At 41.4% G+C, this 14,146-nt stretch overlaps 1 protein-coding gene across 1 annotated transcript in view; it reads left to right on the top strand.

Annotated features, from left to right (window-relative positions):
* Window positions 1–2,683: 2,683 nt before the first annotated feature.
* The window catches only part of LOC147902665 (uncharacterized), a 300,605-nt gene continuing 289,142 nt past the window's right edge, over window positions 2,684–14,146 (top strand). Inside the window, exon 1 of the mRNA XM_087373911.1 lies at window positions 2,684–3,011. Coding sequence (XP_087230037.1) covers window positions 2,895–3,011 — 117 coding nt within the window. The 5' untranslated portion in view covers window positions 2,684–2,894. The remainder of the gene's footprint in view (window positions 3,012–14,146) is intronic.

The raw sequence follows: 14,146 nt of genomic DNA on the forward strand, positions 1-14,146 counted from the left end.
GTGGATGAGCTTTTAAGTGGTAGCGTGGGTAGGTTTGGCAAAAAGCATCATGTGCAAAAGTCCATGTGCTATGATGGAGGCAGTCCCTATCTGGTATAGTCGAAATCGTGGGTAGGTTTGGCAAAAAGCATCATGTGCAAAAGTATTTTTGCTATGATGGAGGCAGTCCCTATCTGGTATAGTCAAAATCAAAGGACAAGCCATATCCTTTGCATCTTGCATCAAAATACCCTCATGTTAGGTCATAAAATTCTTGGAATAGGCCTGGTCTGCAAGGCAACGTGGTTAGATTTGGCAAAAATTATGGCGATTGAGGCAGCTTGACATGGGAATAGGAATTAGATAGTTGCAATTGCAAGGATGAGAAGAATTCAAGAACATGTTACTACTGTTGATGAGTGTTGAATAAGGGATGGGGGGAAGAAGAAGACGACAACATCTATATCTCAATATTGGTGTACCTCTTCCATAATCTCATCTTGCCATTACAATGTTTATCTAAGTTTGAGCCCCGTCGATCGTTAAAATCGTGCCAAAAAGCATGGACATACAACATAGGCAATGGCCTTTCTTCTTCCAGTATGCTTTCCATCAAAAGCTAACGGTATGTGTGTCTCACACACATGGAAATGATCTGCTACTTAGCCTATGAATAAACTATTACCTTATGAGAAGACCTTATACTTATTAAGCGCATCCTAGCTGAAGATTTTGATGACCGGATTCAACAACGGAGGCTCCTCGAGAGGAGGCATGAACCGAGGGGAGTCCATCACTTCTATAATCACATCATCACAATAATTGAAAGCAGGTGATGGTAGGTGTTGCTCAGGACCAAGAAGGTGAGAGGCTGGGTGATGTCTAGTTGTATTGGAGTGTTTAGCACTTCTTTCTCCAATTGTTCCATCTTCTCCAAGTGGTTATCACGAAGCTTCTCATGTCAAATTACCCATCACCAAATTCGTTCATTTTTCCTCCAACAATAATTGATGGCTACAAGCTTGGTCTGCACTCTTGTCAATCTATAGCAACACAACGGAATCAAAATACTCAAAATTGCTCAAGGGAAAGGATCTAGCTTCCTTGAAACATGTTAAATGCCAAGCAGGAGAAGAGGTGGACAACCAATAATTACACAAAAAAGCCAAAGGAGTCAGAGATGGGAAAGGACAGAAACCACAACAAGAAAGAAATTGGTATTTAAAGATGAAGATGACATGAGCATATAGCTCTAATGCGAGACATGGCAAAGGAGATAGAATCCATTCAGTAGATGAAAAATCAAATCTGTCTACCAACTTGCAGCTTCTAGTTTTGCTAAATTCTATCCTCGAGCAAACTTGCCTCTTGTGATCTTTGTCCAATTCTTGCAACAACAAATGGATTTACAAGCTAATTTACCCTCATTTTAATAGTGAACAGAAAGTGGGATGATTCGCGAAAGGAGCGAATTGGACTACGGAATCAAAGGCATATTAATTTTTTAGGAGCTTCCAAACAATATCACATGATCCCCTTGAGACTGTGAGAACATCTCTTTGTGTGAATCTAACAGTTGTGCAGCACTGCGTAGGGTATGAAGCCCTATAAGCTCTGGCTCCACAAGCGGTGTGGAGAATTTGTTGAGAATGATTTGGCATGCTCGGGCTACTCTCCCTGCTCGTGCAATTGAATAGAATGCTTTTGGAAAATCCTGATGTGTTACCATACCTCTATGGCTAGATTGGCTCAGACTCCGTTAAAAACATTTCGCCCATGAATTCATGAGTATCATAGGGCATGTGTGTCGAGACATGGGATTTTGGCTCGAGAACCTACAGTTCATGGCCTACAATTTCCTCACTCTTCCCACCTGACTATTTGAATTGTTAGACTGTGGGTTATGCACTCTTGGAGGTTAGAATCGGTGAGCGCTCCAATTTGGCAGCGGAGGGAAGCAGGGGAGAAGGATAGCGACTGTTGGAACTTATCAACACACAACAATCTCAATTTAAAGCAAACCGCTTTTTCAAAGCCAAATATTATTTGCACCATTAGATCTTTATGAAATCAATGTCTATAATTGTGACAAGTGGTTTCATGAGGGCTCACAAAAAGAAAACTTCTCTCTAGGTTGCCTACCGTAAAACTCGTTTTCAAAGTACTCGCACACTAGGTTTTACACCACCCAACCACTGGGCATCCTCTAAAAAGTGGTGTGAATGGCTATCGTCCTAGTTGGCCCAATAGGAGGGGCGGACTGAACAGTTGCACAAAAGAATTGTGTCGGCCCATGAAGTTGCCCACTCCATGACCAACTCCTCCAACTGCTACATGATTGTCCCATTCCATCTCCTCCACCAATCACATTGTGATGACATAAATTAGCAACCTGATGTTCGCCGTGTGGTGTGAACCACCACATCCCATCCTGCAATTACATGGGTGGGTGAGTGGTCTAAGACCTCTCCCATTCCCGAGTGCGCCCTCGAGTCCCCCTCCCTCCCACTGACACAAAAGATATGTGTTGGGGCCATGAAGGCCGGGTCAACTCCTCCAAGTGCTACATGATGAACCCATTCCATCGACACCAATAACAAGATGACGACATAAATTAGGCTAAAAGGAGTTCCTTGATGATAACGAGAGGGTCATAACGAAAACTAATACATAAAATTAAAATTATCAAGCATCAAGACTCGGGGTTGACAACTGTTATACTTTCGCCCTTCTTGCTGAGCGTGAAAATTTCTGAAGCTTGCCAAACCAACCTTGGCAATTACCAGCTATGGCGATTTTGGGAGATAGGATGATCCACCACTCTACCCCTGCCATGAAGGCCTTGTAGCAATTCAACGGAGTCGAGCTTTCCCTCACATTCCCTTAACAAATTGTCTGTGCTTTCGTGTCCTTCAATGTTCGTCTACCTGAACAAGAAGATCACCATGCCTAGTGGCGTCCGATTAAGGAGCCTCGCTTGGAACTCTCAGCAAGGGTGGCTGGCCTGCGGCGGTGACAATGGCCTGCTAAAGGTACTCCTAACTTGTCTTTCGATCCAAGTGTCCCTCCGTTGCAAAGTTTGAATGTCCAAACATCGATAATCACAAATTCGGGCGAGGGCCGATTTCCCTAGTGCGTTAACATATTGTATCCTTAGAAGGTAAATTCACTAAAATCTCCAAATGTACAAGGAAAAAATAGTTGGAGAAGCAAGGAGAAACTTTAACTAATAACGACCACCTCGCTGGACTTTGGACCTCTTTTAGTGTGATTTTCCGTGTGTTTTTTGGGGGGATTTGGGAGGGGGGGATACTTATTAGCTAAATCTTCTAAAAGAACCAAACTTTCTTTTCCCATTTTGTGAGCCTTAATTGAGGGAGACAATAAGAGAGCCTTATTATTGAGGGAGACAATAAGAGATCAGCATAGGGCAGTACATGCCACGATAGGGGTGTCCAAGGATTCCAGTAAAAGTGAAGTCACCAAATCGCTGTCGTCATTAGGAGCATCATGCATCAGTCGACACTGCAAAGGGACACTGGAATTAGGATTTTAAAAAAACACGTGAGTCCCATCCATACCGAATTTTCCCAGATGGTAGCCTGCAATGGCCGCCAATACCAGACAGGATACTGGAGTTGGGAGATTCTAGATGGATCACTGAAGCCTTACCATCCATACCAGTTTTTTATCACATGGCAGCCAGAAATGGCCACTACAACCAGAGGGGTCAGCACCCCATTCTCCGCATCAATCTACTGCATTTCCCTTGGGAGCCGGTCAGAGGTGAGGATGTAGCCCACATGCAGTATTATAGTACTCTCTTTAGAGGGGGTTAGTTAGGAGGGTCTTGTTGCTAGCTTCACTTTGTCGGCTTTGTTTTCAAATTGTGAAACAAAGCTGCTCAAAAGCTATTGTGGATAAGCAGGATTTACGGTTTTTTTACAAATCCCTCGTGATGATACATCCATAAGTAGTCATCTCAAATAGAATGATCTGACATCATGTGAAGGCTTAAGATTTAGCCACCGTGAAATCACCTTTAGTTTCTTTGGAAACATCTTGACATGTCCTTATTGAGATGATGTGACCAAAAAATCTGATCTCTGCTTCGGAAATTCTGCTCTTCATTGCATGAATTTACAGTTTAATCCCAGCGAGAACCCTTTCCATGTGCCTGCTCTTTGTGCTCTTCCTTTAATTTGCTAAAAGACCATGATGTCATTGACATACAACCCGTGAGTTCTAAAGGTGGTTCTATGAATATCTCAAAGAGATATTCTTACCTGGTGGTAGCCACTCTTAAGGTCGATCTTGCTGAAAATTTAAGCTACTTCCAAACAGTTCAACATGCTTGAAATTTTTAATTTTCAATTCTGTTCAAAGCGTGATAAGTAAACACACATTTTACACGAATCATCCTTTCTAAGAGGTAAGACCACAGGGGAACTCAAGAGAGAATTGCTTAACCATATGAGTACAATACGTGTGCTAATCAACATGAAAAATAAGAGTATAGATGAACAAAGGGGAGAGACTAAAATGAAATCATTTAGACTTCACAAGCAGTTGTAGCTTGAATGAAGAGATTTGGACTACTTTTTGATTAGCCTTCTCCTTTAGTGCTAGCCTTCGTAATGGCTGAGTTTGCCCTTCACCTCCGGAGTGCCGACAGAAACTCAGTACAAAGACTTTGTATAAATGGATGCTCAAGTATGTGTGGGTGTGTGGATTTGTATGTGTGAGAGCATACTTTTATACTATGGTCTACACCCAGTGTTGGGCACTGATGACGTCAGTGGGGATGTCATAGTAGCTAGTCCCTGCTATGCGTGATGGAGTTTATGGTTTTCAATCTTATGAGTGACTATCGTGAGATTGAAACTGCACTATGTTGTGTTTTTAGAGGATGAGTTTGGGAATATTCCGTTCCTGGATTCATCTAGGTATATGAACAAAGGGGAGAACTACTTGAGCTTAGGAGTCATCTTGTTGTGCTTTAGCGACTGTATAAATTATAATGATAGATAACCAACACCTTCTGATACGAATGACTTCAGATTCAACCCACAATTGCCGAACCAAGCCTTGATTCTTCATGTAGAAGAGTTGCAAAATAAGTACTTGAGTTTTTTGTGTTGTTGATTCTTGATTTGGTTGGCTCTTCCTAATTGAAATAAGTACTAAATTCAACATCCAAGCCAACACCTCTAGCTTGTGATCACGCGACTATATGGATGTGCTTCTCATTGAGAGTTTAATCAAGCGGGTCCCATGGGTTAAGTCATTTGACAATGTTGAAGTGTAGGGCTATACATATCGCATCACCTCATCCATTTCTTGGAATTCATTTAGGATAGTGCTTTGAATAGATCGTAGGCCCATTTCTGTTGCTTTTTTTTTTGTTGAAAGAGTTAAATGTATATATTACTTAAAGGGAAAATAAGAATGCCTCATCAAAGGAGGCATTACAACTTATTCTGAGAGTCGTCAATTTCCAAGAAAACTTGCCTAAAACATTCACTGTCCCCCCTCTGAAAGACCATTCTTATGGAATCTTCAAGGTCCCTATACCAAACCTCCACCTTACCACTCTTCTTGAAGATCAAATTGTTGCGGCATTTGCATATACACTGTGTAACTACTGCTCTCAACACCTGCCGAACCTCAAATAAAGCATCATTCAAACATCCCTTGTCTCCAAGTAGAGCCAATTGCACCGTAGTGGAAGGGCAATCTGCATTTGATTAAACCACCTCATTAGTTCTCCTCCAAATAGGCATAACTACAACACATTCCCAAAGAAGATGAAAGTGTGTCTCTTGACAGACATTACAAAAGATATAGAGAGTAAGTCTAGGATTCTATTTTGAAATCCTTGTTCTAACTGATAGCTTCCCAACTAGGACCTTCCAAAGCAATACATTATACTTATCAAACGGCATAGCAGTCCACACCTTTCTTAGCCTTCTCTGCCACACACCACAACTATCCCTTGGGGCCTTATCAACCTAATTTTTGCATGCCATTAAAGCAACCCATGGCCCTTGAGGGACCACCAAATCTTTCAAAGGGCACTTGTGAAGTGCTTTACCTGTTGCACTCACAAAGCCTTCCAGATCCCCTTTGTCATTTAGAACTACATTCATCGGCCAATCATCTCGAATATTAGCCAATAAGATCTGCATAATTCTAGCCTGGCCAGTTGTCAAGCTGAACATCCTTTCTAGCAAATCACCATCCAACCACCTACCATCATCGGGCCACCGCTCGGATCCCAACAGCTACTAAGCCCTTAACACACAGACCTTTAACTTGTCTAGCTGCTATCAACAAAGGCTTAAAATCATCTTTAAATGCCCATTCAGACAACCACAAAGATCTAGTAGTCAACACCTTAAAAGGAGGCATTCTCCACCTATGAAACTCCAACAAAAATTTATTTCGAACATCCTGTTGACTTAGTAAGCATTTTGGACCAGAGGTCTACGAATAGGGTGAGGGGAAGTTTGGATGGGAGTTAGGACGGAAGAGTCCAAGATCGGGATCCTGAACATGTATGCCCCAGCATGCAGATAGCACCGCCCGGCCTTTTGGAGGAGGCTATCAGAGTGTCTTCCAGATGTAGACTCCTGGATTGTTGGAGGGGACTTCAACAACCTGGAGTTTGGGGAAGACAAGCATGGCGGTGCCTCTTTCTCTGAGATGCCAGCAAAAAAACCCAATCTTCAAAGCACAGATGAGAACATAAAAACAAGCAATTTTTTTGATATTTTTAAAGGAGATGGCAGAAAGAGCAGTCTTGAACTCTATGTTGGCGAAGGGTGCATCCAATGAAACTCTCATATCTCCTATCACCAACCTAGGTAAGTGCTGCCACATAGTAACCCTAGCATCATCTCTGGCATGTGTGTCAGGATCTGTTGTGAGAAGGGAGGCATAAAAAATTTGTAGCTACCTACAAGACGGCATCTAGATGTGTCTGTAGGACCCCGTATGAGTAAACAAGCTGTGAAATGCTCTCCTTACTATATTTGGGGCCAATAGTAGAGAAGAACTACTTGTTGATCCTACCACCAATCTGAGTCCAAATGACTCTCTAGCATGAAAGGCATACTCTGTTCTCTGATCTAATAGTGATTGTTGAAGAGCCCTTGCTGTGTAGCAAGGCGCTCTTAAATCCAAGCATATGTAGGCCTCTTCTGCTCTTCCCTCTGAAGAGCTGCCAAATGCTGGCGGATACCAATCTCTCGCCTGAGAATCTCACCTCCTAACATGAGCAACTAAATGATAGAAGTCACTAATAGCAGAGAGGGCAGTGGCTACATATGAAGGGGATAGCTGCCCACCCTGCATGTGAGATACCCAAATGCCTCTGTGAAGCCCTCCTCTGCATAAAAGGCGTCTCGAATCCTGATACTGGTAGAGCGGCCTCTCACCCGAGACTCTTAAATCATCAAAACAACCGGAAAATGGTCTAAAGTGGACACACATACTGTCCCACCCCTATCCAGAGCCCAATCATCCACATAAAATTTGTCTATCCGTGCATGGATCAACATCTGCAACCTCCTATTCGACCAAGAAAACAGAAGTGACTGTGGCTAAGTGTGAAAAGCATCATCATACCAAACATCTCTTCCACTGAACTGAAACAGGAAGGCATCCCAGGCTGCTCTCTCTAGGGAATGAATGCCTACCTTCCCTACCCCCTCTTTTGTCTGCGGGCATCTCAACCATTTTGAAATCTCCTCCAATAATCCAAGTCTCGCAATGGGGGACCAAGAAAGCAGCTCCTTCCATAGAAGGACATGATCCCCTCTCAAATTAGGGGCATACAAGTTTAAAAAGCCAACTTTATGCCCTCCAATTAAAAGAATGATCCACTGAGCTCTAAAGGGGACTATGACTCCATGTCCAATCACCAAGGGGAGCATTGAAGAAGAGACAGAAATGCAAGTACCTCCCCTGGTGCCTAAGGTGGGCGACCAAAAAGTATGACTTGAAAGAATCTTACCCAACTTGGCACAATCTCTGACATCCAGTTTGTGTTCCTAAAGCATAAGAATATCAATGGGTCCCCCAGTAACACCTAGATGAAGTTGGTTACGAATCAGTTGCCTATGGTAGCGATGCGGCACACATCCGAGGCCTTGAACATTCCAATTGACAATCCTCATCGATGAGAGGAAGAGGTCGGATGAAAAATCGTACCTAATCTGGTAGCGGAGACAACCCTCTCGTGGAAAAAATTCCTCCTATCAAGAGGGAAATCAATTGGGAAAAGCACTCCCACACCTACTGAAGGGGAATCTCTGTGGGAAGACATTGATAACCTGCTCCCCAAAAGTAGAGGGTCCAAATCTGCTAGGACTGCGAAGGAATTCCTGAGTGAAGAATCCGGTCCGGGTGTGCGGAGAATCCTTGCAGATGGTGGAGTAGAAGCAAAAAATCCCTTGCCTCTATCCAGAGCTGAAGAAAGAGGAGCAGAGGAGGAGGGAGGCTGCTGAGGTGGAGGGTCCGGAGACACAGCAATAACATGGGGGCCAGCACTGGCTCTCTCCACAGGTGGTAGCCCCTCCGGATAACCAACTGAGGGGACAAGGGCAACCACATCAGCACTAGGAACCAAGACAGGGATGATTCCTGCTTGTAAGGATGAAGGGTCTGTGGCGCCAAGAGTATCCTTCTAAAGTGGAGGGGGGACACCAACTCTAGCTGGCACCCAACGGGGGACGACAAGAATAGGATGTGTTGAGGGTCCTAGTCACGCTAAAGAAGAGGGTCCAGGACGAGAGGCTGTAGCCGAAGGTCTTGGGCAAGAGATGGAAGGTCCAGTAGCACGAGAGGAAGTGGTAGGATGTGCAATATTGTTACGCTCAAGTTGAGACAACATGACCTCGGAAGGGTCAGCAGACATTCTCCTTTAAGGGATCAATGTTTGTATTATATTTGTTTGGGCTTCACGTAAATGATAAAAAAGGAATCAAGGTCAAGGTCCTTGGTGAGGGGGACATGGCACAAGACTAGGTGGATTTAAGGCTAAGGGGTCTAAATGCATTAAATGTGCCAAGGGGCAAAAGAATTCAATGATATCCCAAGAGAGGGGTAAATGATGCATTGAGGAGATGCCCTTAAATGTAGACATGTGGCACACTAGATCCATCTAGGGAATTGTGGGCTTTGGTATTCAGCATGCAGGTACTTCTCACATGTTAGATTTGGATGAGCTTGCTGAACCAGAGAAATGGCTGGGCAGTTATTCGTCGTGCCATCCCCTGTTATTTTGTATCCGTCAAATTCGTGGTCTTGGCTGAGCTTGTAGTTTTGGTTGTGATAAATATGTGCCGCTGAGGTGGTGCATTGAGGCGCTGCACCCGTGGATCTCTTAGGTCTTTTCTTTTTCCTTGGGGCAATCTCTGGCAAAGTGCCAAGGAGTCCTACAAATACTACAGTGGTCCTGTCTCCCATCGATGTCAACTCTCTACCTGAAGAATGAGCCATCTGGACGCTGAAGCATGATGTGGTCATCTGTGATATTAGGGTCCAAGACAATGACCCTAACATGCGGCACCCCATCAAATTTGAATGATATCTTGCAAATCAAGCTTCATAACATCCCCATCCACATGAACACCTCGAATACATACATGTAGAATTAAAAATGGAGGCATATTGCTAGATAATGCCTAATGGACATTGAGTAGTGTACCAAGTGATAAAATGAACTTTTGTTGAAAAATGATTGAGTCCCAATAAAAAATTTTATAAGGATTGATAAACATCCAACACATTTTCCTAACTCATCCTTCTACACTCTAAAATGTCGTCACATGGCCAAAAATCCCAAAGATTCGACTATATAGATATCTCAATCACTTAGTTGCATGCAACAAGCTCTTGGCTAGGCCTCCAAATAAAATGGAGTGCCGACAGAAACTCAGTACAAAGACTTTGTATAATTGGATGCTCAAGTATGTGCGGATGTGTGGATTTGTATGTGTGAGAGCATATTTTTATGCTATGGTCTACACCCACTGTTGGGCGCTAATGATGTCAATGGGGATGTCATAATAGCTAGTCCCTGTTATGCATGATGGAATTTATGGTTTTCAACCTTATGAGTGACTATCATGAGATTGAAACTGCACTATGTTGTGTTTTTAGAGGATGAGTTTGGGAATGTTCCTGAATTCATCTAGGTATATGCTTCTGTCGTATTAGCAGACATGCAAATTTTGCCTTGCGAAGTTTTCGTCCACGTTGCAGCCTAGTGGTATTGTGATAATTCTTTCTATCTTAAATGGTGTGTTGTCCTATGAGCTAGATTTAGATGCTAAAATGAAATCGTTTAGACTTCACAAGCAATTTTAGCTTGAATGAAGAGATTTTGGACTACTTTTTTATTAGCCTTCTCCTTTAGTGCTAGCCTTCGTCATCGCTGAGTCTTTTGCTCACCTCCGGAGTGCCGACAGAAACTCAGTACGAAGACTTTGTATAAATGGATGCTCAAGTATGTGTGGGTGTGTGGATTTGTATGTGTGAGAGCATATTTTTACACTATGGTCACACCCACGGTTGGGTGTTGATGACGTCAGTTGGGGATGTCATAGTAGCTGGTCCCTATTATGCACGATGGTGTTTATGGTTTTCAACCTTATGAGTAGCCGACTATCATGAGATCGAAACTGCACGATGTTGTGTTTTAGAGGATGAGTTTGGGAATGTTCTTGGATTCATCTTGGTATATGCTTTTATCGTATTAGCGGATATGGAAATTTCACCTTGTGAAGTTTTCGTCCATGTTGCGGCCTGCTAGTATTGTGATAATTCTTTCTATCTTAAATGGTGTGTTGCCCTATTAACTAGATTTAGATGCTCGTTTGGGAGAGACTAAAATGAAATCGTTTAGACTTCCCAAGCAATTGTGTAGCTTGAATGAAGAGGTTTTGGACTACTTTTTGATTAGCCTTCTCCTTTAGTGCTAGCCTTTATCATAGCTGAGTCTGCCCTTCACCTCCGGAGTGCCGACAGAAACTCAGTACGAAGACTTTGTATAAATGGGTGCGCATGTGTGGGTGTGTGGATTTGTATGTGTGAGAGCATATTTTTATACTATGGTCTACACCCACTGTTGGGCGCTGATGACATCAGTGGGGATGTCATAGTAGCTAGTCCTTGCTATGCGTGATGGAGTTTATGGTTTTCAACCTTATGAATGACTATCATGAGATTGAAACTACATTTTGTTGTGTTTCTAGAGGATGAGTTTGGGAATGTTCTTGGATTCATCTAGTTATATGATAGTTGTTGACATTTCCTTTAGAGTTATATCTTGATGCAATCTTTTGACAAAAACAAGTTGAAGTGAATGGAGATATTATTTTCTAAGAATCTTACAGCCTGACACTTCAATGAAAAAGCATACAAGGTAGCCAAATTTTAATAAGCATAGGAAAAGAGCAAGCGGGCAAGCTATAGAGAGCTATGATGTTAAGGATAACACCAAGATGACTTGGGACAAACAGTTAACCTTTTCTTATCTAGGTTGGATTGAGAGGTTGATGCATTTAGACTAGCCAACTTTATTGCATTGTATGCTTTTTTTGTGTTTTGATTAGTATTGCAATGTAAGGGATTGTCAACATGAAATATCAACTTGTATATCCACAAAGGTAGCCAGCCATGGTGGCATCATGCATCATTGCACATTCACGCTACCACGGGTTGTACTTGACACATTGCGGGCATGTGAATTTGCTAAGGGAGATGTTATAGGCACTCGTTGGATTGTTTGAAGCGGACAATTGCTTTTGAGGTGTCGGTCTAATAGAACACAATTTAATGAATGTTAACTTGTATCATCATCGTTAGACCCAACTCTCTCTCTTTGTGTGTGTGTGTGTGTTTATTTATTTATTTTGTTGATATTTTTGCATCCCATCGGAGAGCTACATGGCACTAGGATCATAGACGACACTTGATCCCATCTCTTGTCATCTCAAGGTTTTTGAGTTTTTTGTTTGTTTCAAGTACTAGTTTTGAGTTTCCAAAATCACACTCAGCAAGGGCCTTAGCAAGCCCTTTGCCTCATCCCATAACGGCTTGTGCGAGTTACTTCTTTTGATTCTACCTTGTCTCATAGGACCAAGGCACCTCTTGAAGATGGTAATACATCTCTCTCTCTCTCTCTCTCTCTCTCTCTCTCTCCATTTAGAGGCACACATGTAAAAAGCACAATAACAAATGCCAAATCACATAATGCACACTTACAAAGCCAAGAAGGAATGCATGCATGTACACCTCACTTAGAAAGAACTCAAATTGAATGGGAAAAGATGGAAACAAAGGCTCACATGGGACTTCAACTAAAGAACTTGCAAATCCATAATGATGGGTTAATGTAGTCCAAGAATGATACAAAACAACAGATGCAATGCAAGAACACCCATGTCTCCATGGCTAGGACAATGTATGATATCATAAAGAACAAGAAAGCAAATAATCCTATTATATAAGGGGGATAATGAGACAGAGACATTGACATCTTTAGTGCTAGATTTTTTACATCACTTTATGGTGGACGACCATAGCCTATTGAATGGAAGTAATTATGAAGACAAAAAGGTAGACATACCTAATAAATGCTCAAGCGTGGGCATCCATTTTGGGTAATAACTCTGTTCTCCTACAAGGGGAGACTTTTATGTTTAGAAGGACCTCCTTCACAAACAACAGAATGAACATAGGAAGTGGTTTGAAGCACATGAAAAAACCAAATGCATGTAATGCTCAAAATCATGGCTAATCTCAGTCACATAACCAAGGTCATGGGAACAAATGCTGTGATAGTTGTGCAACTAATATAATAAGTTTGAAAATTAACACAGATAATCACATATGGTTGTTTGAGTTTCAAAAAGTAACTATTTGATACACATGTCAAACCTATTCTATTGTACAAGGTTGAGGTTTGGGATGAAGGCTCTCACAAAATAGCTAGAATGACATGAAAAAAATTTGGTAGCAACTTGTGACCAGCTTCTTAGGGGCCAAAATGAACCACAACATGTTACATTTTCCACCTAAAGATCGAAATTCTACCTTTAGAACCACTTCGGAATATAGGCATGTTTGTAAGCTACAAGACATGCCTAGGTGATAGCCTTCCTTGCCTAGCTTTCGAAGCTAGCTTCAAAAACCCAAAGAGCAAAGTCCTACAATCATGGAGATCAAACATCCACACTTGTAATGCTTGATGTTACATAGTAACATTTCTAAAAGTATAACATCAACAAAAATATGGATGTGGCTTTTTAAATAAATGATGAATTTAATCTGAAATTGATATTAAAGGTTGTAGGAAATCAAATGTATCTATGCTAATCGTTCAACTTGCACATTGCCCAATATAGGGGCTTTTCAAGATCCTCCAACATGCATCTCATCAATATTGTTTTGAGCCTTTTAAATTGCTGAGTTAGCCTAATTCTTGCAAATTGATGAGTGTGGATAACAACTTCACTCTTTATTTCTATGAAAGATGAGGATTAGTAGAAAACACGAAGAACTTTCCATTTTGACATTAGAATGGCCACATAATTGTTCTAAATCATTTGAAGGAATGTCTTATGGAAGAAAACTTGAACCATGATATTTTAAAGGGGAATACCTTTATTTATGATCTTGAAGGCCTTCAAACTTTGCATTGAGATTTTCTTAATACATCTAGGCGTTAAAAGTTTCTAAACCTTTCTAGTAGCTAGGTTGCTTAGCTATCTTTATTATTAGGATAAGATCTAATTGATATTTTGTGATTGTTCAAAATGTCCAAGATAATAAAGTATGTTCATCATGAGCAATTGTCACAAGTCTAATAAGCTAAATTTGAAAGTGTGACATGTAAATCCTACTTGATTGGTGTTTCAAAATTGTTTGGTTGCAAAGTTAAAATACTAAATTGCAAAGGGCATACAATACACAAAGTAATATAAGGGTTTATGTTGAAAATATAAAATAGTAAATAACAATATGAGGAACAAAACACAAGCAAAATCAAGCATCTGTGTGTAGCATAGTAATAATCAATCTTGCAAATAGGAAAAACATGGACATACAAAAAAAGTCAAATATTTCTTAAAATATGATGCCAAGATTTGTGAAGTTG

This window comes from Dipteris shenzhenensis, chromosome 4, assembly GCF_047967505.1.
Source record: "Dipteris shenzhenensis isolate YYH24624 ecotype China chromosome 4, Dip_SZ_1.0, whole genome shotgun sequence".
Taxonomy (NCBI): domain Eukaryota; kingdom Viridiplantae; phylum Streptophyta; class Polypodiopsida; order Gleicheniales; family Dipteridaceae; genus Dipteris; species Dipteris shenzhenensis.